The sequence below is a fragment of the Malaclemys terrapin genome, chromosome 2, assembly GCF_027887155.1.
Source record: "Malaclemys terrapin pileata isolate rMalTer1 chromosome 2, rMalTer1.hap1, whole genome shotgun sequence".
Taxonomy (NCBI): domain Eukaryota; kingdom Metazoa; phylum Chordata; order Testudines; family Emydidae; genus Malaclemys; species Malaclemys terrapin.
In genome coordinates, this window is record NC_071506.1 from 105,090,033 (window position 1) to 105,117,697 (window position 27,665).

Here is a 27,665-nt window from a genome sequence, read left to right on the forward strand (position 1 = left end):
GAGCCCCAGCCGTGGGCGGAGGCAGCCCGCTGACTTGCAATGCCGAGCCCCAGGTCCCCGCGCGGGGCGCCCTGCAGGGGAAAGCGCCCCACTGCCTTCTCCGCGCTGATCATTTACTGTCCTTAGCCCCAGGCAGCACCCTCGGGCCTGACCGCTCCTAAAGGTAAGGGGCTGACTGGAGCCCTCTTGGCCAGGGCGAGGAAACCCAGGCATGGAGAAGTTGAATGACTTGCACAAGGTCACACGGTGAAAGTTAATCGGCCCGCTGGGCTGGAGAGATCCCAGCTGTTCGCATCTAGCTCTTGTGCCCTCTCCAGCAGGACTGGGATCTGGGGGGCGGGAGGGGGAAGCACCTGACAATGAAATGGGATGTTCTTAATTTTTTCCCAGTTTGAGTTCAGCACAGCTGTTTTGCCCTAACCAAACATCTTGTAAGCATATCAACCAAATACATTTTGAACGTACATCTAAGCACCAAGATTAACTGGTCAATTGAGGCTCAGATTAAACGAGGTTTTAGCTGCACTTGAAAGTTAGGAAGGATTAGGTTAGGGTGTGAATTTAAAGCTGTTCCTGAGTGACTCCAGCTTTGGGCACACTAACAGCTGAACAGGAACAACTCTGTGTGGAAAGGCTCTCAGTAACTTACCCCTCCACTCCCATCACCAAATACTACTTTTAAAATATTCTGTTCTAATATGAAGCTCTAATAAATTTGTTAGTCTCTAAGGTGCCACAAGTACTCCTGTTCTTTTTGCGGATACAGACTAACACGGCTGCTACTCTAAAAACTGCAAAGGAATTCCCTTTCTTTCATCTGCACTCAAACCACATAGATTGGAATTAATGAAACGCTCCCACCCAAACCAAACCCTTTAGCAATATTCTATCATCAATGTTGCACTTAGAAATTCCTGTACTGTAGTATTCAATGGAGAAAGTGGAGCCAAGCTGGAAACTTAGATTACTAATTAAATATGAGCCTTGGTTGACTAGCTATTGCTTATGGTTATTATACTATATTTCTTAGAACCAAGAACTGCAAATATCCTGTGCTGTGATCCCCTTAGGAACTGTGACCTTTGTTCAGCAAGGGTGCCTAAGCATGTGCTTAACTTTAAGCATATGCTTAGTTGCTTAAGTGTTATCCTGAATAGAGATGGACATAAGGACATGCATTAAGTGCTTTACTGAATCAGGCCCTGAAACTTTTGAGGTAAGAGAACTGGGGCCAAATTCTGCTTTCCGTTACACCTGTGTGCGTTTAACGTAACTCAATTGAGAGCAGAATTTGGCCCCAGCCAGCTCCCACTTTTCCTGCAACCGCCCCTTTTTTAAGACATTTACGGTGATAATGTTTTACAGTCACTATGCACAAGTGTAAATGACTTCACAAGGTGCATGGTCATGATGAAGCAGGTTCACAGTCTTCAGTTCCTGTATAGTGATACTTCAGTTCCTATATACTGAAGTCAAGGGAGTTATTCCAGCTTGAACTCAAATGCATTTGAAAGCAGAATTTGGCTGCTGGTTTAGGGCTTGATCCAAAGCCCACTGAAACAAATGGCTGTCTTTTAGTCTTAATTTTGTTGGGTCACAGTAGGTGGCAGTATGTGCAACAGTATTGAATTTAATAATCTTGGATGCCAAGGATACTTTAAACAAAACAAAACATGGCAATACCAGGCACTGTAGAAGATAACGCAAGAGAGTGGGAAAGTAAGTTAACGTGCACCATTTCTTGGAAGTGACTGCTACTCATATAGGAGCTATAGAGAAGCACCTGAATAAGTAGAATGAAAACACTGGGGGAGTATTTAAAGAGTTTATATTGGAAATTATATTTAGCAAATTTGAAAGAAATCCTTGGCAATTATAAAAGGAAAGCTTATGTTCTTTAATTTGCATGAGGACAAAAGGGAAAAATGTCGGGTTTGTTTTTTCTTTTATCCATCCATTCCCCTGGATGCTTTCATAATAAATAAAAATAGACTGTCCGAACTAAAATCAACAGCAAAAATATCATAAGTTCACATGATTTCAGACAAAATAGTTGCTCATCACAATTATATTAATTGTAAGATCCATATGTCTCACCGATGACTCCAGCACCTCCTCCTCCTAATGCCTATGGAAAAAGACAAGCTTTACAGAGTGTCTACAACAAGGGTGGCCAACCTGAGCCTGAGAAGGAGCCAGAATTTACCAATTAACATTGCCAAAGAGCCACAGTAATACGTCAGCAGCCCCCCATCCGCTACCCCTCTCCAGCCCCCATGCCTCCTGCCCGCCGCAATCAGTTGTTTTGCAGTGCGCAGGAGGCTCTGGTGGGGAGGGGGGAGGAGCGAGGGCACGGCATGCTTGGGGGAAGGGGCAGGGGCCTTGGAAGGGGTGAAGTGGTGGCAGGACCTGGGTCAGAGCAGGGGGTTGAGCAGTGAACACCCCACAGCACACTGGAAAGTTAGCATCTGTAGCTCCAGCCTCTGAATCAGCGCCTATGCAAGGAGACGCACATTAACTTCTGAAGAGCTGCATTTGGCTCCGGAGCCACAGGTTGGCCACCCCTGGTCTACAAGTTTAACAAATCTGGGTTCTAGTATACCAAGTAAATTTAGAGTCATGGGGAATGCTTAGCATCTCTCTCTCCTTTGAGGCTTGGATTTTGCAACTTGTTCCATGCTGGTGGACTCTGGCGCTCATGAGGTACCCCATTATCTTGAATGGGTTCTCCATGGACACAGAGGTCTTCCCACAAAGAATGAATTGAAGAATCAGGCCTAAACAGGGGTAGACATAGCTCAAGCACCTACACTGATTGCAACTATGGCAGTCTTGCCTGGAGAGGTGTCTTTTCAGATAAACAGGACACATTTATAGTTTTAGGGTGAAGCCAACACCTTGAACTCAATAATAGCCAGTTGAGCATTGTTGTAATGTGTAATATAATGATGTAATGAAATGTTGCTGCGTAATAGAGATATATGGAGTTCTAGATGCAGCCTTGATATTTTCAAGATAGGCATGAACTGTCAGCTTAGCTTACTGATGTGTTGATTACAGCTGCTTTTTTAGTATTCAGGACTGTATGCAGATCTGTGAGGTGATGTGCATCTAGGGCAGTGCTTCTCAAAGCCGGTCCGCTGTTTGTTCAGGGAAAGCCCTGGTGGGCCGGGCCGGTTTGTTTACCTGCCGCATCCACAGGTTTGGCTGATCGCGGCTCCCACTGGCTACAGGCCAATGGGGGCTGCGGGAAGCGGCGCGGGCCGAGGGATATGCTGGCTGCTCTTCCCACAGCCCCTGTTAGCCTGGAACGGCGAACCGCGGCCAGTGGGAGCCGCGATCGGCTGAACCTGTGGACGCGGCAGGTAAACAGCCCGACCCAGCCCACCAGGGTGCTTAAAGTTGCCCATGCAACCTTCATTTGCCTCCTCTCCCCTGCACCCTGCATATGCATTCTGATACGGTCTTTAATTATATGATCAAATACTTGTTCTTTCATAGACCCTCGCTTTATTCAGTGCACAGGACAGACAGTGCTCACTGAATGAGCAGCTAGATCTTATTTTGTTTTGTTCAATATGTTTCCATTGGCCTTGTTTGCTGCAGACAATTCACACCCTGCTCTGAACACAGAATTATTAATTTCCTCCTGGGCATTTCTGTGGTGCTTGTCACTATAATATCTGAGGGCTTTACAAACATTAATTCATTCGTTTGTACAATGCCCCATGAGGTGAGGGGTGGTATTATCCCCATTTTAAACACGGAGAATGGAGGCAGAGCGTGATAGAGGTCACAAGTATCCACTGATTTAGGGTGCCCAATTTTAGATGCCGGAGTTTTCAGAATATTTAGCTTTTTATAGCACTTTATATGCTCAGAGGACAGCTCCCAGAGACTCCAGTTGTAGTGTGAATGCTCAACACTTCTGCTAATCAGACCCCAGGGTCTCAAGTTGGGTGCCTAGAAATTAGGTATACAATTAGGGACCATATGTGAAAAGTCTGGTTTATATGATTTGCCCAGCATCACGTAGGAATGCTGTGGCAGAGGCAGGGATAGAAGCCAGTTCTCTAGGGTGGCATGAGACCATCCTTTCTCTTCTTGCAACCCGCTGCCTCATTTATTACACACTTCCCACCTCAATGTCCTCTTCCAGTTGCTTTATTTTTACCTTATGACCCTCACTGCCATCCCTGTGTTTTCATTTGTTGTCCCCTGTAATTACTTGTCTGGGGTCCATTGGCCCCTTCCCCTCAGTGAGCTTAGTTCCCACCACCTCCCAGGCTCATATATAGGTACACGATTTCCACCTCCTGCAACAAACGAGGCAGGGGTCCTAGAGATAACACCCTCTTCACTACACAGCCTCGATTCATTGCTGGAACACAATCCATCCTGTGCAGAGTATGAGGCAGGGGTTGTCTGGAAAAAGTAGTGGGTGGTCAGGTGATTAAAGACATCCCTAATGCATATACACAAGGAAGCTGAATGAAGTTACACTGGCAACCTTAATTCTGACATCTCCTAGTTTTTGAATGCTTGAGTTTGTAACCTAAACAGCCTTTTAACCCAGTTTTTAGTGGCTAAGTCCCTATGTTGCTGCAAATATCAGCATAAAAACCAAACTGAGACCCCCATGGATCATCAGCAGGGTTGGAGCCTTTAGATCCACAGCACAGACCTCTGCCACTTGAAGCAAGGGAATAACTGACAGCTGTAGTGTGAGTTGTCATCCCCTCTGTGGAGGAGCCACTGAGTAGAGGGAGCGAGATACACACCTTGCCTGTGAGTTTCCCAGGTATTTGCTAACACCAGAGGAATGTTCAGACTCATAGGTTCATAGATTCTAGGACTGGAAGGGACCTCGAGAGGTCATCGAGTCCAGTCCCCTGCCCTCATGGCAGGACCAAATGCTGTCTAGACCATCCCTGATAGACATTTATCTAACCTACTCTTAAATATCTCCAGAGATGGAGATTCCACAACCTCCCTAGGCAATTTATTCCAGTGTTTAACCACCCTGACAGTTAGGAACTTTTTCCTAATATCCAACCTAAACCACCCTTGCTGCAGATTAAGCCCATTGCTTCTTGTTCTATCCTTAGAGGCTAAGGTGCACAACTTTTCTCCCTCCTCCTTATGACACCCTTTTAGATACCTGAAAACTGCTATTATGTCCCCTCTCAGTCTTCTCTTTTCCAAACTAAACAAACCCAATTTCCCTGAACAAGCGGTGGATCGGCTTTGAGAACCATTGATCTAGGGCAATGGTTATGCATTTGGGCAGGCCTATTGTATTGGGTTTTTTAAAAAATTGAATGCACCATATTCTGTCAAATAAGGAAAGGGTCCAGCTCAAAGCTGCCCCCAAAATATAATAAATATGGTTGCCTCTAGCTTGCAGGATGAGGGCCTAATGGACGAGCACAGAATTCATGCCCTGCAAGGAAATAGCCACAGAGAGAAAGAGAGAGAGAGAATCAACTCTGTAGAAAATTAAAAACACATAAAATTCACATTTAATTGAGACTTGCTTCTGTTATGTGAAAAAATCAGAAACTACTGACATTGCCTCAGAAGCCTTGATCAAATTGGCTCCATTTCTGTTTCTGCTACTCCTCAGAACTGGATGAAAGAGGTTTTCTTTCATCTTCTTTCCCACCTAAGCTGTCCATCTGGGGTTTTTGCCTAAAAGTTTGTGAAATTTCTCCTGCTTACTCCCTCAGGTATCTCTCAGGAGTCTTGAGTGCACTAAAAAAAACCCATGTTGCTGACAAGTGGAATCAGCAACAGGTATGGCTTAAACTGCAACATTTCAGTGAGGATTTTGGGAAAAAATAGTCGATATGTGTTTACAACATTAATTATATTTTAATGGAGCTTTTGGTTTGGGAACTGTATAAGTGAGTGAAATTGCTGTGGCGTAGATTTTAAAGTTTACAACTGCATCAGTGTTTTATTTCTTCCAATTAGTGTGAGTGAGTCAAAGTGCCCCATAATGTGTACTTCAAACTGTCAATGAAGGCAGTCCAATTACTGCAGAATTATAGCTGTACATAACTGGCTGATATTCCTCAGACCGGTTTTTAGATACATGCACAGAGCAATGTGAGTCTAAGAAAGGATTGTGGGCGTTCCAGTTAGCAAAATCGAGTGCACTGAAATTAAATTCTCTTCTGTTGGAAACTTTACACTAACCCTCTCAGTACATTTTGTTGTTCATATTCATTATTAGGACCAAGCTCAGAGTTGATGTAAGCGGATACTGTGCACTGACTTCACTTGTTTGTCTTGTATTAATTGATTTACACCCTTTGCATCAAGACTAAATGGCTTTTTACAACCTGATTTATCCTATGCAACGTGCTACTGTCTGAGAAACACATCATAGTTAAATGACAGAAATGTAAAATTTAGATTCCCATCATTCATAAGAACAGATATACTGGGTCAGACCAAAGGTCCATCTAGCCCAGTAGCCTGTCTTCTGACAGTGGCCAGTGCCAGGCAGGGCCGGCTCCAGGCACCAGCTTCTCAAGCAGGTGCTTGGGGCGGCCGCTCCGGAGAGGGGCGGCGCGTCCAGGTATTCGGCGGCAATTCGGCGGACGGTCCCTCAGTCCGCCTGGGAGTGAAGGACCTCCCGCTGAATTGCTGCCGCAGATCGCGATCGCGGCTTTTTTTGTTTTGTTTTTTGTTTTTGTTTTGGCTGCTTAGGGCGGCCAAAACCCTGGAGCTGGCTCTGATGCCAGGTGCCCCAGAGGGAATGAACAGAACAGGTAATCATCAAGTGATCCATCTCCTATCTCCCATTCCCAGCTTCTGGCAAACAGAGGCTAGGGACACCATCCCTGTCCATCCTGGCTATTAGCCATTGATCGACCTATCCTCCATGAATTTATCTAGTTCTTTTTTGAACCCTGTTATAGTCTTGGCCTTCACAACATCCTCTGGCAAAGAGTTCCACCGGTTGATTGTGCATTGTGTGAAGAAATACTGCCTTTTGTTTGTTTTAAACCTGCTGCCTATTAATTTCATTTGGTGACCCCTAGTTCTTGTGTTACAAGACGGAGTAAATAACACTTCCTTATTTACTTTCTTCACACCAGTCGTAATTTTATAGACCTCTCTCATCTCTTTTTCAAGCTGAAAAGTCCCAATTTTATTAATCTTTCCTCATATGGAAGCTGGTCCATCCCCCTAATCATTTTGTTGCCCTTTTCTGAACCTTTTCCATTTCCAGTACAGTAACTCCTTACTTAAAGTCATCCCGGTTAACATTGTTTTGTTATTAGGTTGCTGATCTATTAGAGAACATACTCGTTTAAAGTCGCGCAATGTTCTGTTGTAAGGTTGTTTGGCTCGCCCCTCTCCTCCCACCCGCCAGGCGCTCCTGATGGGGAGCAGGGTCAGAGCATGGGGGCTTGCCCCACTCTGCCCACCCGGCGTTCCAGCCGAGGAGCCGGCAAGCCCCTGCCCCCACTCCCCAGCAGGAGCATGGGGTGGGCGAAACGGGGCAAGCCCCCACACCCCAACCCCGCTATGCCCCTGCCTCAACCAAGCTTCACAATCATCATTGGTGAGTATAGTATTGAATTGTTTGTTTAAAATATTTAAAACTTGTATTGTATATGTATATAATGTCCTTTGTCTGGTGAATTTGCCTGGACCCTGCCCCCCCCCCCCCATTTACATTAATTCTTATGGGGAAATTGAATTCGCTTAATATCGTTTCACATAAAGTAGCATTTTTCAGGAACGTAACTACAGTGTTAAGCTAGGAGTTACTGTATATTTTTTTTGAGATGGGGTGACCACATCTGCATGCAGTATTCAAGATGTGGGCGTACCATGGATTTATATTGAAGCAATATGATATTTTCTGTCTTATTATCTATTCCTTTCTTAATGATTCCCAACATTCAATAATCATTTCACAGTGCACACAAGTATGCCATGGAGCATCCAATTATTTTTTCAAATATTATTTATCTAAAAAGGATGATCTGTTCTGTGTTTATCTTAATTATGCACATGGAGACAGATTCTGTCCTCCGTTAGAGAACTGGGTGTACATCAGGGCAGAATTTGGCTGATGAAGGAAAACTATTTATATATAAATATAAAATATTTTTGGATGTTTTTCTGCATTTATATATTGATTTCAATTACAATGCAGAATACAACATATTATTTTTTATTACAAATATTGACACTGTAAAAAGTTGAGGCATGAATGTTTAGCATATCTGGCATGTAAATACCTTGCAATGCTGGCTACAACAGTACCATGCGAACGCCTCTTTTCACTTTCAGGTGACATTGCAAATAAGTAGCAGGCAGCATTATCTCCTGTAAATGTAAACAAGCTTGTTTGTCTTAGCAATTGGCTGAACAAGAAGTAGGACTGAGTGGACTTGTGGGCTCTAAAGTTTTACACTGTTTTGTTTTTGAGTGCAGTTATGTAAAAAAATAAATTTCTACATTTGTAAGTTGCACTTTCATGATAAAGAGATTGCACTACAGTGCTCGTATGAGGTGAATTGAAAAATGCTATTTCTTTTGTTAATATTTTTTACAGTGCAAATATTTGTAATAAAAATAATATAAAGTGAGCACTCTACACTTTGTATTCTGTGTTATAATTGAAATCAATATATTTGAAAATGTAGAAAAGCATCCAGAATATGTATAATACATTTAAATTGGTATTGTGTTATTGTATAACAGTGCGATTAAAACTGTGAGCAGGGCTGTGGCCTGGAGTGGGGCCGCGGTTGGAGTTGGGGGCCCTGGCGGGACTTGGGATGGGGCCGCAGCTGGGAGCGGGGCTGCGGTCAGAGTCAGAACTGCAGCTGGGGCCGTGGCCAGGAGTGGGACTGGGAGCTGGTGGCTGAGGCCGGGGCCAGAGTGGAGCTGGAGGCAGAGCAGGGCTGGGTGGTGCTCCCTCCCTGCCCCAGTAGCATAGCTGGGGGGGAGCAGGGGGAGCGGCCTCTCCCCCACTGAGCACATTCCCCAAAAGTGGCGCCTTTTTAATTTTTACACTGGCGTGGGGACGACATTGCGGGGTGAGACCTTGGAAGCGCCTCTTTGCTTGCGGCTGTCAGTTCGCGGCGCAGCGGGCGCGCATGTCCCTTTAAACTGGGCGGGAGGGGGTGTTCCCATGGTGCCTAGCAGCAGAGGAGCCCGGCCCCAGCCCACTCCACTCTGCCAACTCCCAGCCTTGTCGTTCCGCTGCCGGTGAGTGTGGGGAGGTTGGGGAAGGGATGCCCCCCTGCACTCACCGGCAGCGGGAAGTGGGAGTGATGCAGGCCCAGCCCATTCCGCTTCCTTTGCCCCTGCCCCTACCCCAGCCGTGTTGCTTGCGGGGGGGCCTGGGGAAAGGTCTCCCCTCCCCTGCACTCACTGGCGGCGGGAAGTGGAGCGCCGCGGCTGGGAGCTGGCAGAGTAGAGCTGGCTGGGGCTGGGCTGCTCCGCTTCTGCCTCTGCCGGTGAGTGCAGGGGGGGATCCCTTCCCCCAAGCTCCCTCCCCGAGCGACACGGCTGGGGCTGGAGCGAGGGAAGCAGACAGGGCCGGCTCTGACTTTTTTGCCGCTCCAAGCCAAAAAACAAAACAAAACCCAGGGCGCAGGGCGGCCGGATCTGGAGGCAAAGCCAAAAAAACCAACCAACCAAAAAAAAAAAGAACCCCAGGGCGCAGGGCGGCTGGACCCGGATGCAAAGCCAAAAATAAAATAAAATAAACCACACAGCGCAGGGCGGCTGGACCCGGAGGCAACGCAAAAAAAATAGGGCAGCCGTGCCCCCTTAGGATTGGAGGGAATGCCGCCCCTTAGAATCTGCCGCCCCAAGCACGAGCTTGCCTGGCTGGTGCCTGGAACTGACCCTGGAAACGGAGCAGGCTGCTCCCTGTCTCCCGCTAATCCCCTGGGCCACTCTGGGCCTGCGGGTCCCCAAAAGTGCCCCCCACAGCTCCTACCTCCCAGACCCTCCGGATCTTCAGTGGCGGGACCTTCAGTGGCGCCGAAGAAACCCGGAGCAAGTGAAGGGCCTGCCGCCGAAGACCCGGAGCGCTGCCAGGTAAGTAAAAGTGCCGCAGCGGGTGGTGCCTTTTTTTTCTTATTGCTCCCCCCGTTCCTTCCACCTGGCTACGCCACTGCCCTGCCCCCTGGGTCCTGCTGTGCCCCCCCCAGGGGCACACCCCACAGTTTAGGAACCACTGGCCTATGGGCTGCAGCAGTGCCCAGAATCTCTCCAACACATCCATAACATGTCTCGCCTCCCCCAGCTACCACGATCATGCTTGGTATGCCAGATTTGTATTGGAAGGCAGCCTTATAGTTGGCTTCTGCAGAGCCTGCCCTGGGAAATCTCCTCCATCCTGGGCCCCTTTATGCAACTCTAGATCCTTTATCTGATGTAAGGAGGCTGGAGTAGATGAGCATCTTGTCCCTTATGTCAACTCTGTGCCAGCTGGGATATCCCCCTGCAGAAAGCATATTCTTAGGGACGTTTCTGCTCCTCCATTTTGCCAGTGCATTGGAAAACAATATTGTGTGACTGTGAGAATTGGGCCTAAGGTCAATAGGGATGGCTGAATCTGGCACTGAATAGCTGATGAACTGGTTGACAGATTATACCTCATTGCCTGACTCTGGGACAGTATCAAGGTCATCACCCTTTTGCCTTTTACACACAAAATACTAATGTTTCTTACAGGTTTTTTCATATCTGGCTGAACTGTCTGATTACCAGAGAGCACTGGATAGGAGGACAGTAATATTACTATGCAGTTTTCCCCTTTATAAATTAGATCAGAAGTTGCAAATGAGTGGAGGAATATAACTGTTAACCAATAGCAATAGTACGTCTGACATCACTCAGCCTGAAATTACTCTCTTGTAATGATTAACTGCCTTCCTGGCAATTCACAGCAGGGGGTGATTTTTTCTTTATAAAAATTAAGATAAAAAGCAAGAGAAAAATTCCTGTATGTTTTGATCATCATGCATGTTGAAATCAGTTTAGAAAATGATGATTATGTTGAACAATCTCCAGGTGTGAAGGAACAGAGCCGTTTTGATCTTGCAACAATCAATGGGAAAAACAAGCCAAAAAAGAAATTAGATGAAATGTAATATATTTTCTGTTAATCTCTGTCAGGCTTTACAGTTCCTACTAGCCAGGATTTGTGGAAGGTCCAGTGGGGTCAAAGTCTTAACTGGCTTATACAGTGTTTCATTGTGCAGTGGTCTGGATAGAGCAACACATACAGTGTTAAAAATGTAGTAGAAAATCATGCATTGCTAGCACACACTATTTTCAAGATACAAATTTTGCTGTTTGTCATCAAAATGTGTCCAAATGTATCAAAGCACTTGCTTTCATTGAGTAAGTCCATGAGACATTTAAATTTGTTTTTTTTAATACATTTGAGTAATCAGAGCATAAAACATTCTTATTATAAAACATCTTATATTCTGACTGGGTAATGCAAAGATGTCTAGGAAGAATTTTAGCAAATTTTGTACACACCACAAATAATTTTTGATTAAAAACAAGAAAGGAAAATTTCATTCCAAAGGGTCATTTATTTATGAAAAGTTATAAGTAATTTAGGATGAAAGTGCCACATTGCTGCTGTATTAAGGTCTGATATTAGACCCACTGAAGTCTATGGGGTCTTTCTGTTATCTTTAATGGAAGTTGAATTGGATTCTTAATATGTATGTTATATACATCACTGTTTTGTGTTGAATTATATTAATTATTTGTCAAAAGTACTCAAAATTAACTGGCCTGACTTGAACATTGTCTGTAAACCATGAATAGTTTGTGCTAGGTTGGTTTTTCTCAAAATCTTCTATTGATTGTTTTTGCAAACTTTATTGGCCTTAGATATCCACAGACTTTATCAGGCTATTATTCATGTAGTGTTTTGAATTCAATCCTGGTTCAGAAGGACAGGCTACATTGGGCAAGTCACATCGTTTCTTCTGTGTTTCTGATTGGCTGATGTTATCCCACAGGAGGTCAGACAGTCTCCAGCTCAACAGAAGCCATTTAGATTCTTACAGGATCCAACTGACCTCTCGCAATGGAATGGGTTATTTCTGGTGTTTAGGGCAACTGTGTCCTAGTGCAGCAGTGGTTAAAAAGCTCCACACTTTTAGGGAACACGATCTACCCAAAGTGAATTCACTTTGCAGGAATGAGCTTACACCTGCCTTGCTTGATCATTGTAGGAGCGGACTTTCACTTTGTGTTATCAACAGACCTTGCCCATTCAGGCATAGAAGGACAATAGAAGGCAAAAAAAAGCAACAACACTATATGTATAATTTAATTGGAAAGACTTATATAGCCATATGGAGAGCATCCCCCTACGAAATATGTGTTTATGTGTATTGCTGATCTAGGCAACAAACCAATGCCCACTCTGATTTTTTTAATCTGTATATTCAGAGAACTTGATCTCAGCCGTACGGATATCTTGATTATGACCCAGTCACGTTTTTGAATTGAAGTGAGGAATAAGGAGCAAAAAGATGCAAAGATCCAATCCAGTTGTCATTTGAAAGTTCTTAATAATTGTAGACCAGAAAAGGAAAAAAAATCAGAAAATATATGTTATATAAATACAGAATGGTTTTCAGTGTGTCAGTTGCTTTATACATGGACTGTCCATGTCGTATAAAGAGAAACTATCAGATGCCAGTAACAAACAAAAAGACAAATGTTGGCACCAAATAAATATAGCCCTAATTAAGAACTCACAGATCAGAGTCGGTAAAAAACAAACAAACCAAAAACCCCACTTCTGTTAGTCTTTCATACCCCAGGAGCACCCCACCCCATTCTTCATTTGTTGTGGCTTGTCCTTGCTTCTGTGCTGCGTCAATGGAGTTTTTAGTGAATCTGGTCTTAAAGGAATCCAATAAAAGTCTATTTTATTCTTGAGAGTGAGTAAACTAATCCCTATAAAAAAGGAGTCCAGGAAGAGATGCCAAGTGCAAAATGAAGGGGCTGTTTTTCAGATGTTTCTTATTTCAGCAAAACCTTTCCCCATTATATAGATTTTTTTAAGAGAGAGAGCCAAGTCTCCATGGTGAAGGGAATTTCCTTTGCCCCTTTTAAAGTCTAATAATAATGCTTAGCAATTACATGGCACTTTATATCTTTGAATCACTGAAAAAACTCTAAGGCCCAGTCCTTACCTAGGAAAGTAATTCCAGTAACGTCAGGAGAATTGCTTGTGCAAGTAAAGGCTGCAGAACTGATTACTAACTAGTGAATCCTCCCATCATTATTATTATTTTATTTATTTATTTGTATTACCATGGCACCTAGTCCTGGACCAGGAACCCATAGCAGTGAAGATACGCTGAGGACCAAGCCCTTCTTCTTTTGAATTGTGTTCTCCCAGCAATATTTTATGTAACTGAGTCTCTCTTATTTTGAAGACACTGAAACCGATTCTGTGCAAACAATGTTAATTAAGGGACATATCTCAAAACAGAGTAGGCATTTTAACATTATTTCCTTGTAGAACAAACAAGAGGAATCAGTAAAGGCCTTTCTTATCAGATCTGTAACCATAAGTAAAGAATAATAGCACCAATGAGAAGATAGTGCTTCACCAATTGCTGTATCCATCCACAGTTGTAATGCAGTCAACACTGTTGCTTCTAAACACTGGAGGTCAGATCCTGGCCCCACTGAGATCAGTGGGAGTTTTGCCTTTGATTTCAAGGGAGGCAGGATTTCACCCCAGATACAGGAGTAAGCATAACATTACACCAGAATATCTGAAGGTAAGTTGTCTGAATAAGTTTGAAGCACATTAATAAGTTAAAATGCAGTCTGAGGTTTCCCTTGTGCAATGTATCTTGGCTTTTTGAACTATTATTCATAGTGGCAGAAATATTTTAATTCCAAAGAATTTCTCTCATATGGATAACATTCAAAAAGAGGGATGGATGGATGAATGGATAGATAGATCCGGCCCTTGTGTACAGATATGTGAGGAGGGAAGACGGAGCCTTCACCCCTCTCTTGTACACCTTGTATGATGAGCGGGGACAGTCACAGTCTCTGCTCCGGGGGAGTCTGTTACAGAGGAGAAAACATGATTTATTTAAATAACAAGAAGACGATAATGAAGACAATAAACCCAGCACTGATCTGCTGTAACACAGCATGGCTGTATTCTCTGTCTCAGTCTCTACAACTGCTTCCTGTTGCTGTGTAGACATAGGCCATGAGAGTTGTTGGGAACTGTGGCATTGCATAGTGTCCTGCCAGAGGTGTGGTAACTTTAAATTCTCCCTGAAGTTTAGCCCTTAGAGTTCATCTCTTTCTTCCGCCCTCCCCACTCCCCGCCTCAAGTGCACACAAGCTCTCTTCTCCCCGCTCCCCTCTTTTGGGTTCTCACAAGCTTTCCTCCACCCCTTCAGGCTCACACTGGTTCCCTCCCCCCTGGGGGCTGCAGCAGTGCTCTTTTCTTTCTCTGCAGTGGATTGATGCTCCCCCTGCTCTTGAGCTACCTGGGTCACTATGGAAACTGTGGCAACTAACAACATTCTCCCCCCTACCCCCCGCCCCCAGGAGAAGCTCCTTGAGCAACAGCAAGAACCAACTGCCACGGCTGGTGCCTCCTTCTCGCCCCATCTTCGGGAGCCCCAGAGAGGAGCATGAGACACACACTCAGCAACAGTGTCCAGCGTGCAGCAGTGTGATGTGCCAGGTGGCTCAGAGCTGAGAGCTAGGTGGAGAGAGAGAGAGAGACACACACACACACACACACACACACATACACTGAGAGTGTGTGTGTGTGTGTCTCAGTGTGTGTGTGTGTGTGTGTGTGAGAGAGAGAGAGAGAGAGAGAGAGAGAGTGTGTACTGGGCCTCCCCCAGGCCAGGTGCTGCTCCCCATTCCTCACCTCCTGTCACTCCTGACTTGAATTACCTTTGTCCCCTGTCTACACTGGGGTTTCTGCTTCTCTTCCCTCTGCCAGGCTATTGGTGTTTGAATGATGCACCTACTGCTGATCACATGGGGGCCTAAGGGGCCCATTCATCCTGCACTCCTAGGAGGTGCTGACTGTTCCCATATAATTATGTTGATACGGAGATGGGCAAATGAAAGGCACCAGATAACTAATTCAGCGAGTTTTCTGCGAGTTTTCTGCAACATTTCCACCATGGTGAATAATTCTGAAATAGTCACAAATTTCATGCAATTTTTTCCAAATAAAATATTTGTGACTCAGCCCCCTTCCCCTCCTTTTCTCATTACTCGCCCAGCTCTGATTTGGTTGGTGTGTTTAGGCTTAATCTCTCTGGTTTGTTGCAGTCTGGCAGCCGTCCTCACTTGGCTGAGTTTCTTTCTTTTTTTTTTTTTTTCTTTCTTTTGAGGTGGGAAGGGGAGGGAAGATAAAGTTTCCTGAGCAACAGAGTAAAACCACTTGCGAAAGAAGAGAGCTGCAAGTGCAAAGTGAGGCTGTGAAGATCCGGCAGGACTATGGGTTCCTTACTATGCTCAGTTACTTTTTCTCCTCCTTTAGATCTGTATATACGTTTTTTTGGATATGGCTTAGTGTAATCTGTGTTAGCCACACCAGGCTCCAGGGAGCAGCAAGAATCGGTTGCCTAGCAGAGGTTGCTCTCGAAAGGCTGAACAGAATTGTACTGGAAACCTTAGGGAGGCTCTCATCCCTCCCTGGTTGTTTTAGACAGGGATTTGCCTATTGGAGGTGGTGCTTGGTGCAGGTATTGCGTGCATGTGTGTACACAGTTCATGCATCACAGGTATTTGACAGTGTGTGTGAGAGAGGAACATTCTTGTTGAATAAACAGGTGCAGACAGTGCCTGGAGGGCAGCACTGATTGTCTGGCCGCAGCAACAGCAGCGAGAGGAGGTGAACATGAGTAGCCCCACCACGAAGCCGACCTGCCTGTCACAGCCAATGGTGAAGAGTGTGCTGGTGTATCGCAACGGGGATCCGTTCTTTCCGGGGCACCGGGTAGTCGTCCATGAGAAGAAGGTGTCCAACTTCGAGGTCTTCCTGAAAGAGGTGACCGGTGGGGTGAAGGCGCCTTTTGGGGCTGTGCGTAGCATCTACACCCCCCGGGGCGGGCATCGCGTCCGTCAGCTGGAGGAGCTCCAGAGTGGAGAGCACTACGTGGCTGGTGGCAGGGAGGCCTTCAAGAAACTCAAGTGAGTGATGAATGAAAAAAATAATTAGAAAATGTAATGAAACATTTGCATCTAAACCTTTATTTGTATCACAGCAGTGCTGTGGAGCCCCAGTCATGGACTAGGCTCCCACTGTGCCAGGCGCTGTACAAATACAGAACAGAAAGACAGTCTCTGCCCCAAAGAGTTTAAAATCTAAGTAAATGTGACAGAGGAAATTTAATACAACTTTGTGGGGTGGGGGGAGGGTTCCCTCTTTAAGGCTTAACATAGAATTAGCATTCTAGTATCTCTGCTTGGTACTTTACAAAAATAAAAGAAACAGACCCTAACACCAAGAGATGCACTATCTTTGCAGCATAATGTATTATTTTCTCTGCATGGTAACTGCCTGCATTTGGGAGGAATATATGGTGCTCAGTAATATTTGGGGAGAGCAGAGTGCAGAAGTGTGTATGGTAAAGTTGGATGAGCTTTGCAGATTAGACCTTCCAAACAATTTTGTTTCTTGCTTGTTTTTTTAAATGTTTAAAATATTCTGCTCATTCCAGGTAGGTACATGGCTCTCTATATAACCACAGTAGCTGAACACCTCCTGTTATTGAAAAGACGACAGTGTTTTTGCTCTCTCCCTGCTCTGCCCTGCCACCAAAAAGCAGGCTTAGCGTTGGTTTTTTGTTAACGAATGGTTATGAGAATATTGTGGGAAAGCCTTGGCAAAGTGGTGGGCTTATTGTTCTTATTTTGTCTGACAGTGAGTTCCATAATCTTGGGTTTTTTAACAGAGGCGACACATAACTGTTGATATTGGTGGGTCCCCCCCCAATTTAAAGGTTCTGGTGTGAACCCTGTCCGCAGTGATGACGTGGGGGGGGGGGGGGCATAAGCTGCATGGCCTCACAGTCACTCACTGTGCCTTCTTCAGTGCAATCCCTCCCCCACCTTCGGCAGGTAGCTCGGCTGTCCGGAGTGGGCTGAGCCCCTGTGCCCCTCAGCTCCTGCAGCTCTACCAGGCTGCTGCTGCTGTCTGTGTGGAAGGGCAGGCGATGGCAGGAGTCGCCTCCAGCCCAGGATGGCATCACTGCGCACTGGCAGGGAAGGGAAGTAGCCAGGCTGCTCTGGGCACACCTCACCACTCTCTCCCTGGGCTCGGGTTGGGTGTCGTGTCATCTCCTCCTCCTCCCCTCTGCCAGATCCCAACCAACCCTGCAGGTTCCTGAGGGCCCCACAGTGCACAATGCCTCCTTAACCCCTTCCTGCCTGCGCTGCAGCTAGGGGAGAGGAAGCGGCTGGATTATATCGGTGGCCAGCAGCAGCCTGGAGGTGTTAGCCGCCCTTGGTGCTGTGCGAGTGGGAAGGGACAGGAACTGCTGCCAGCCGCAGCGGTGGGGAGCGGGGAAGAGATGAGCTCTGCAAAGACATGGGCCGGGGCAGCTCCTGGGCAAGTAGGGTGACCAGATAGCAAGTGTGAAAAATTGGAATGGTGGTAATAGGAGCCTACATAAGACAAAGCCCCGAGTATTGGAACTGTCCCTATAAAATCGGGACATCTGATCACCTTATGGGCATGGCAAAGGTAACGAGGGCAACAACCCTCACTAGATGGTTCTGACATTCTGGTGTGAATCCTAGCAGAAATCTGGGGGACAGGGAGCACGTGAACAACTGGGACTGGGAAAGGAATTGTGCTTTCAATAATTGCAGAATTATATATTTAAGGTTCAGTGGCTATTTCCCATCTTTAGAACTTGAACTTCAAACCCCCAAACCCTGTTTAGACCCCATAACTTACTCCTGAGGGAATTCTGCACCAAAACAAATAAAAATTCTGCACACAATATTTTAAAATGTTGCAAATTTTATTTGTCAATAAATAAATGTGGAGGCTCCAGCATGGCAGTGGGGAGCACAGGCCACTAGCTGGACGGAGGTAGAGGATTGCCCTGCAGCCCCCCCACCCCTGTACACTGACTCGGTGGTGAGGCTGCACCTGACCCTGACACAGTGCAAGAGCCAGGCCTGCCCCAGAAATACTCCAGGGCCCTGCCTCTCTATGCCAGGCACACCAGGTATGGGCAGGCAGGCTCAGCCTGGCAGAATCCAAGTGTGGAGGAGCTTAGTGTGGGGGGATCCAGGTGTGGGGTGTGAGGGTTCTGGGTGGACAATCTGATTGCAGGTAGCTCAGTGGGGAGGATCTGGATGTACAGGGGCTTGTTGGGGGGTTAGGGTGGGGGTCCAGGTGGTATGCCACGGTGGTCCAGGTGAAGGGGGGTGTGGAGCTCATCAGGGTGTGGGTTTGAGTGCAAGGGGCTCAGTGGGGGTAGCCTGGGTGTAGGGGTGCAGATCTGGATGTGGGTCGGGGGCTTGGCAGGGGGGGTCTGAGTGCAGGGTGGGCTCCAAATGCAGGGGATGAGGCTCAGCAGGTGGAGGTTCAGGTGTGTGGGGGGGTGAGGCTCGGCAGCGGGGTCTGGGTATGGGGGGGTCTGGATGAACGGGGGTTGGGTGGATGGGGGAGCAGCTCCCTGTACAGAGACCCCTCCCCAGTGCAGCTGAGGAGTGATGGGGGCAAGAGGCTAGGGGTATGTGCAATGCTTCCTGCAGCTGGGGAAAGTTTCTGGGGTGTGTCTGATCTGGCCCAGGCTGCTTCTTGCAGGAGACAAGGCAGTCCTGTCCTCCCCCACCCCCAGCCCAGCTGGGACTAGCAGCTGAGCCTGACATAGGGTAGGAGCCACAGGTCTGGGCATCCCAAGCGGTGATGTACCTCTCTGCCGGCTGCTCTGAGTGCCTGAAAAACACGCCCTGGGGAGGGGTATGTGACTGGTTTTGAGGCTTCCCTTTGCTTCCCCGTTGAAAGTTATTTTTCTGTGGGGAAGCAAAGAAATCTCTGGGAGACATGATTTCTGCACTTACGCAGTGGTGCAGAGTTCCCCCAGTATTATGTCATCTTTATGTCTGTCTCTTCTGACAGTATACATTCTTTTTTAAAATGGTGCAATAGATATAGATTGGGATCTTCAAAAGCACTCTGCACTGGCCTAATCTTGCTCCTATTGAAGTCAATGGGAATTTTACCACTATCTTCACTGAAAGCGGGATAAGCCATTGCTGAGCACTTTTGAAAAATCCCACTCTACTGTAAAGCCACTGTCCAAGAAGAGGAAAAGTTCCTAATTATATAAAATTACTTTTCTAAACATACCAGACCTGATCCTCTACTGCCTTCCAGCTTGTGTAGTCATTTACAACTGTGCTAAGTGAATGTATGCTGTGCGTGTACGTATGTATAGAGCTTGATCTTAGGGCTTGTCCACACAGAGATTAATAGTGAGTGGCAAGCTGGGGTGTAAAGCTATAGTGCTGTAGCCTATCGCACACTAAATAGCGGTATGCACCCACTAAAAGTTCTGTGGTGCGGTAGCAGGCGTCACACTGCGACTTAGTGCATGCTTGATGAATGCGCTGTGGATTCTGTGCACTAATTTGCCATGTGGACAAGCCTTTAGTGCTTTGGTGATTTGTTCTCGGCCTTTGACACTTTTTCTTGTGAGGTATCTATTCCTTATGACACCTTTGTCTTTTTTAGCATTGTAAATTTTAGGTTGCCACCTCCCCCCCGCCCCATTAAGCCTTGGCATCTTTATACCCGGAGAAGCCTCAGCAGTTGGGCACTTTACTTTGGAACCTTGACCCTTATACTGAAGAGTCTCTGCATTTTCATCTCTGGTGTTTCAGTGCTTTGCCTTGGTGTTGGACGTGTTGCCTTGAAGCCTTGTTGTATCTTGATACTTCAGCACTCTGAAGACTTCAGTTCAATACTCTAGAGCAGGGGTTGGCAACTTTTCAGAAGTAGTGTGCCGAGTCTTTCTTTATTCACTCTAATTTAAGGTTTCGCGTGCTGGTAATACATTTTAACTTTTTTAGAAGGTCTTTTTCTATAAGTCTATATATAATATAACTAAACTATTGTATGTAAAGTAAACAAGGTTTTCAAAATGTTTAAGAAGCGTCATTTAAAATTAAATTAAAATGCTGATCTTACACCATCAGCCTGGGGTTCTGTTCACCTAGGCCGGCAGATCAGGGCCTGCGGCCGGGACTCCAGACCTGGTGGGGGTGTGTTTCAGGGGTCAGGACAGAGGGCTGGGGGAGGGGGTTCAGGGCAGAAGGCTGGTGTGTGTGTGGCAGGGGTTCAGTGATCAGGGCAGAGGGCTGTGGGGTGTGGGGGGTTCAGGGCAGAGCGCTGGGGGTGTGTGGGGGTGCAAGGCAGAAGGCTGGGTGTGTATTGGGGTGTGGGGAGTTCAGAACAGAGGGCTGGGGGTGCAGGGCAGAAGGCTGGCGTGCTCGACTTGGGCGGGTGCTCCCAGCCCCCTGCCCTGAGCGGCTTATGGCAGGGGGCTGGAAGGGATATGCCCTGTTCAACCCCCGTCCCCCAGGCTCCATCCCTACCTCTCTCTGCCTGCTCTATGGAGCTGTGTGCACGCTGCTGCTCTTCCCCCTCCCCCTCGCTCGGGCCATCAGCTGACGGAGAGGGGGCGGGGCAGGAAAGTACCGCTGGGGGAAGAAGTGGGGGAGGGGAGAAGCTTGGCTGCCGCAGAACCAAGCTTCTGCCTCCTGCCCCCGCAGGGGAGAGCGGTGGGTGGGGGGGGGGGCTGAGTGGGGCGGGGGGCCGGGACCGCGGCAGGGGGCTGCGTGCCACTGAAAATCGGCTCGCGTGTCATGTTTGGCATGCGTGCCATAGGTTGCCGACCCCTGCTCTAGAGCCTTGGTGCTTTGGCATCGCTATTTCCAGGTTAATGGTGTTTTTTCATTGCAACGTCATTTTTATGCAGGCCTCCTTAATTTGAAATTTTGCCACAAGAAGTTTTTTGACTCACAGACACATCAGATCCCAGCCGCTGACCACAGAGCAATAATGCTTCTGGGAGACTATGCTTGCATCCTGGATTCCCAGCAGAAAGTGCTAATGGGAGATGTGTATCAAACTCTGTTCATCTACCAATACTTTTGTGGTTGCTTTCAAGAAAATCTGTTGAGGAGACCCTCTACCCAACTCTGCTCACCTGCAGATGCATGTGGAACTCCCAGCAGAAAATGCCACTGGGCAGACCCTGCACTGAATGATGATTGCCTGCAGATGCATGTGTGTCTTCCAACTGGAAGTGCTAATTGAGAAAACCCTGAATTGAACACTGACCAGCTGCCAATGAATCTGATGCTTCTGGCAAAGACAGCTTAAAGGAGACACTTGAACTCCAGCCATCTGCCAGTTCATCTTTAACTTCTGTAGGAAGTGCCAAAATGAAGCACTGTGTTGAGATACAACTACCCACTGCAGCATCCTGGGCTCCAGCACATGCCCCATTGCACGTTCCTGCACAGAGTTACAGCCAAAATCGCTGTGCCTGGTGCCTGGCACACATGGGAGACCTATATTTTTCTTAGTTTTTCAGCGTATAACTATGTGGGCAGAGTTAAGTTAGGGTGCTTTGTTCAAGGAGTCCAACCCCAAGTTCCTAAGCATGAGGTGTTGTTTTTTTTTTTAACTCTAATTTTCTTGAAAGGCAATATGCAGTTGTCAAAGTCAGACTCAGGACTCACAATTTGTCAGACCACTCTGTTTATTAGCAAAGCGCTCTGCTAATACACCCAGATAATGTGAGCACCATGCAAGACTCAAACTAAGACGCGAACTTAACAAGATAACAAAAGGAAGCAGAACTGATAAGTTTACCTGGGGCAGAAATACATATCTTATTTCCTTACTATCTGTTACCGATCTCCTGTTAATATCCCACCATCAGCTTAAGTGGACCCATTGTTTCATACCTTAATGTTTCTCTTCCTGACAACTATATTTCAACATTCCTTATTCCTGCTTAAAGGAACATACAGCATTTCTTTAATCCATTCTATTTTAACAATATAATTAATTCTACTTTCACACAGTCAAACAACCAATGCGTACTGCAGTTCAAACGTCACCTTATCAAAGTTTTTTTGTGTGGGAATATAGGTTTTAATTAGGGCTGTCAATTCATCGCAGTTAACTCACGCGATTAACTCAAAAATTAACAATAGAATACCAATTGAAATTTATTAAATATTTTTGGATGTTTTTCAACATTTTCAATATTGATTTCAATTACAACACAATACAAAAGTGCACAGTGCTCACTTTATATTATTTTTTTTATTACACATATATGCATTGTAAAAATGATAAAAGAAATAGTATTTTTCAATTCACCATGTACAAGTTCTGAAGTGTAGGGGGAGGGATAGCTCAGTGGTTTGAGCATTAGCCTGCTAAACCCAGGGTTGTGAGTTCAATCCTTGAGGGCGCCATTTAGGGATCTGGGGCAAAAATCTGTCTTGGGATTGGTCCTGCTTTGAACAAGGGGTTGGACTAGATGGCTTTCTGAGGTTCCTTCCAATCTTGATATTCTATCTCTTTATTGTGAAAGTGTAGCTTACAAATGCAGATTTTTTTTTTGGTTACATAACTGCACTCAAAAACAAAACAGTGTAAAACTTTAGAGCCTACAAGTCCACTTAGGCCCACTTCTTATTCTGCCAGTTGCTAAAACAAACAAGTTTGTTTACATTGACGGAAGATACTGCTGCCTGCTTGTTATTTACAATGTCACCTGAAAGTGAGAACAGGCGTTTGCATCGCAATTTTGTAGCTGGTGTTGCAAGGTATTTACATGCCAGATATGCTAAACATTTGTATGTCCCTTCCATGCTTTGGCCACCATTCCAGAAGACATGCTTCCATGCTGATGATGCTCGTTAAAAAAAATAATGCGTCAATTAAATTTGGGACTGTACTCCTTGGGGAGAGAATTGTATGTCTCCTCTTGGTTTTACCTGCATTCTGCATATATTTCAAGTTATAGCAGTCTCAGATGATGACCCAGCACATGTTTGTTTTAAGAACACTTTCACAGCAGATTTGACAAAATGCAAAGAAGTGACCGATGTGAGATTTCTAAAAATAGCTACAGCACTCGACCCAAGGTTTAAGAATCTGAAGTGTCGTCCAAAATCCGAGAGGGACGAGATGTGGAGCATGCTTTTACAAGTCTTAAAAGAGCAACACATGCGGAAACTATAGAACCCAAACCACCAAAAAAAAAAAAAAAAATCAACCATATGCTAGTGGCATCTGAGTCAGATGATGAAAATGAACATGCGTCAGGTCTGCACTGCTTTGGATCGTTATCAAGCAGAACCCATCATCAGCATGGAAGCATGTCCTCTGGAATGGTGGTTGAAGCATGAAGGGACATATGAATCTTTAGCGCATCTGGCATGTAAATAGCCAGCTACAACAGTGCCATGCGAATGCCTGTTCTCACTTTCAGGTGACATTGTAAACAAGAAGCGGGCAGCATTATCTCCTGCAAATTGTAACCAACCTTTTTTGTCTGAGTGATTTGCTGACCAAGAAGTAGGACTGAGTGGACTTGTAGGCTCTAAAGTTTTACATTGTTTTATTTTTGAATGCAGTTTTTTTTTTACATAATTCTACATTTGTACGTTCAACTTTCATGATAAAGAGATTGCACTACAGTACTTGGACTCCCATGCCTATCCAACCCCCCTGCTCCCTGTCCCCTGACTGTCCCGTGGGACCTCCTGCCCCTTATCCAAGTCCCCGCTCCCTGTCCCCTTACTGCTCAGGGCACCAGGCCTGGCAGCCGCACCATCCGGCCGGAGCCAGCCACGCTGCCGTGCAGTCTAGAGCACCGGGGCAGGCCGGCAGCTCTCGCAGCTGTGCCGCCCGGCAGGAGCTCACAGCCCCGCTGCCTGGCAGGAGCTCACAGCCCTGCTGCCCAGAGCGCTGGTGGCACAGTGAGCTGAGGCGGCGGGGGAGGGAGGACAGCAGGGGAGGGGTTGGGGGCTAGCATCCCCGGCTGGGAGCTCAAAGGCCTGGCAGGATGGTCCCGCGGGCCGAATGTTGCCCACAGGCTGTAGTTTGCCCACCTCTGTACTAGAGGCTGATCAGAAAGATGGAATCCTTGAGCAGGGGCCAGAGTTAGCACCCTGACAGGAATCCTAGCACAACACCTATACATCTAATCTATTTACTGTCCCTCATTACAGTAGTAACTGAGCCTCTTTCTAAGAACTGGATTAGTGAGGGGCTGTGCTTTTTACCAGGACTGGGTTCCTGACTCTAGCTGGTGACTCCTCCTCTGTCTTTTGTATCGGTCTCTGACTGGTAGGCATCTGGTAAACTTTTTAATTAGAAACCTGAATTAAGAGCACTTTATGCTATTGTGGCATGGTTTTTTTTCAGTGCTGCAAGTGGTCAGTTTGTTTCAGTATAAAACTTTGGTTATAATTATATAAGTGAAAACTCTCTAATCTTATTTTACTCATGCTAATTTAATTAAATATAAGAAAAAATATTTGTTGTTGAGATTAAATGCAGCTAAAAGTAACCTATACTATTCTTTTCTCTTCCCCAAGCTATTTGGACATAGGAGAGGCAAAGAAAAAGCCTGCAGAAGTCAATAATGAGGTAATGAGACTCAACTATTTTAAAAAAAATCTAACATTAATACTAGTGTCATCTCTACATTTCTTATTGAAAATTTCGGTTTGTGCTTTGGTATCTCATGTTCAGAAATGATCAAAACCAAGTTCTTCAACATTATGAAGATGTTATTGATGTGACCGTTAGCCCCATCCACACTTCCCACATTTTAATTCTGACTGTGATGAACTGGTTGTCTTCCTTTCAGCTCTGACAGCTGGCAGGTCTAGCAATAAAATAAAGCATCAGTACAAACATTTTATTGCTGTCATCGTTAGATGTGATTAGAAAATGAAGCTCTTTGCTGTGGAAAATTTTGATGAAAATGAAAAAAGTTTTGTTGAAAAAAAAAATCAGTTTTCCATGTTCTGGCTGACAAATTTTAGAAAAAAATATGGACAGCCTTCTTGAGCTGGTCGGGAAACCAAAACTTTTTGTCTGGAAGATTTCTCAGGTCCATAATGGAATTTCTGGTCAAAACCAAAGAGAGACCAAGAGAATGAAACCAAATTCCAAAATCTTTGGTGTTTTTTGTTTGTTGTTTTTTTGCAAAGCAGAATTCTCATTTTCCGGAGAGCCCTATAGTCCTACACTGACCTCTAAGGCTTATGTCAGAGACATGTGACTGCTGGGAATGGCGTTTTAACCTAACAAGGAAATGAAACAAACTCCAAGAGGAATCAGTAAAGGTCTTTCTTATCAAATCTGTAACAGAAAGTAAACAATAATTGCATCAATGAGAAAATAATGCTGCGTCACCAGTTTTTATATCTATCTGCATTTCTAATGCACACAACACCTTTGCTTCTAGGCACTAGATGTCAAATCCTGGCCCCACTGAAGTCAATGGGAGTTTTGCCATTGACTTCAATGAAGCCAGGATTTCACCCTAGATACAGGAGTAAGCATTATAGCACACCAGAATATGCCCTAAAATGAACCTAATGCTCCTTCCTTTTTTGAGCTTCCTACTCACCTGGTTCCAGTCTGCAAAGGCTGTTACACTACTTCACTACTGGGAAAAGCCCTGGTTAAAGGGGGTGTATCCTGCACCGGCATTAAGAGTAGAGAAACTTGTAATCATCCTGATATCTAGTGGTAGTGTATTCCATGGCCAAGGGCCATCAACAGACTAGCTATGGCTACACTATAGCACTTGCAGCTGCGCCTCTGTAGTGCTGCTACTGCAGATGCTCTAAGCTGACAGCAGAGAGCTCTCCCATCAATTTAATTACTCCAGCCCCCACGAGTGGCTGGTAGCTGAGTCGGCAGGAGAAGCTCTTCCACCGACATTAGCACTGTCCATACCAGCGCTTAGGATGGTGTAACTTATGTCACTCAGAGGGGTGGCTTATTCACACACCTGTGAGTGAGTAAGTTATACTGACTTAAGCTGTAGTGTATACATAGCCTAAGAAGGGCATCTTTAGGCACCTTTTCAGTGATGTACAATGGGAATTAGGCATGCAATGCTTTCAGTAATTAACAGGAGTCCTACATCACAGTGAAAATATATTTACAGAAAAAATTTCAAATTACTTTCTCTGATCCAGCAATGCATAGCTCACCCTTGAGATGTGGGAGGAATTCTTCTTTGTTCCTTGCAGTGCCCCAATGTAAATATGGCATCAGATAGATGCTTAACTGTTTTGAAAAACAACAATTTCAGCTCACATTACTCTGCACCATTGTGTTGTGTGCGCGAGTTGGAGGTTAAGACAAGTGCCTCAGTGGGTAAGTGCATAAGCCTTTTACCCTTTAAGAAGAATTTTACATTCTGACTTGGATGACAGCTGAGAATCAGTGGGATGGCTTCATCGTAGTTTCCGTTTGTCCACCTTACCAAACTGCAAACAAATCAACTAATTTCAGCCAGATTCACAGACTTTGCTCAGAAGAAACCTTTCACTGGAATAATAAAGATATCGCAGGTCAGGAACAGGCTTCATTGACAAATGGTGTGGGAAAGCTTGCACAGTCAATGTTTGCACTGTGGCAACTTCTTTCTTGTTCAAAGTTACTAAGAGTTATGTATGCACCTCAGGGACACAATATAGGTCCTTGGCATAGGTCAAGTCAGTATTTAATTTCATTTTTTTTTATTTTAAAAATTGCTTCTCTCTCCCTTTTGCTGTGTAAAGGTGTGACGGGGTGGATTAAGCCCAGAAACCCCTTGCTGGATGCCTCAGGATCCTGCCACACCCATCCCAGGAAAGGAGCAATAGAGTTAAGTCCTCTGAGTGGCCTAGAGAGACTGTGAAGGCCTAGCCAATCAGAGGGTTGCAGGCTAGTATAAAAGGAGCTGCAGTGCAGCCCAGAGTCAGTTCCTTGCTAGCGCCAGAGGAGTGCAGCTCGTGCTTCTGGCTGACCAAAGGGAAATGCAGCACCATGGACAGCTCAATACTGGCAGTGACCAGGGGAGCAAGAAGGAACTTCTGGAGGGCTGCTGGGACTGAATACAAGACTTCAGCCCTACAGATAGGGTGACACATCGGTGAAGGCTGGGGCTGCAGGGAAGTGGTCCAGGGAACTGAAATAGTTTCATTAAAGGGACGTGGCAGCATGTGGGTGCTATTCTTAGGGTCCCTGGGCCAGGACCTGGAGTAGTGGGGGCTGGGGAGAAGAGGCAGGTCCTCCCCACATAGGCCACTGGGAAAGTGGCCTATAATCACACAGCAATAAATCCCCAGAAGGGGAACTGAACAGTTAAGAGGCCCAGCTGGAGAGCTGGGGCCTGAAGAGACCAAGAGGGTGAAACCATTGCCTCCAGGGAAGAAACCCTGGGGATATGGTCCAGGACTGTTTAAAGACTGCAGACACACCCAATCAGAAAGTGTGCTCATGGGTACTCCATTATATTAAGACTAACAAATAACAGGGAAAAAGAACTAACTGACTATACAGGGAGATAGTGAAAATACTT

General features: G+C 45.8%; 1 protein-coding gene across 4 annotated transcripts in view; it reads left to right on the forward strand.

The window, feature by feature from the left end:
• The first annotated feature begins 16 nt into the window (after positions 1 to 16).
• Positions 17 to 27,665, forward strand: part of DCDC2 (doublecortin domain containing 2) — a 127,549-nt gene continuing 99,900 nt past the window's right edge. For 2 of the 4 annotated variants that reach the window (XR_008443797.1, XM_054017860.1), the window contains exons 1-3: positions 17 to 163; positions 15,858 to 16,218; positions 24,676 to 24,727. Coding sequence is in view for 3 of the 4 variants with exons in the window: in XM_054017860.1 (XP_053873835.1) it covers positions 15,926 to 16,218; positions 24,676 to 24,727 (345 nt within the window). In the remaining variant the exon portion in view is untranslated. Of the gene's footprint in view, positions 164 to 5,729; positions 5,797 to 15,483; positions 16,219 to 24,675; positions 24,728 to 27,665 lie in introns of those variants that run through there. The other 2 variants (XM_054017862.1, XM_054017861.1) reach the window with 2 other exon arrangements.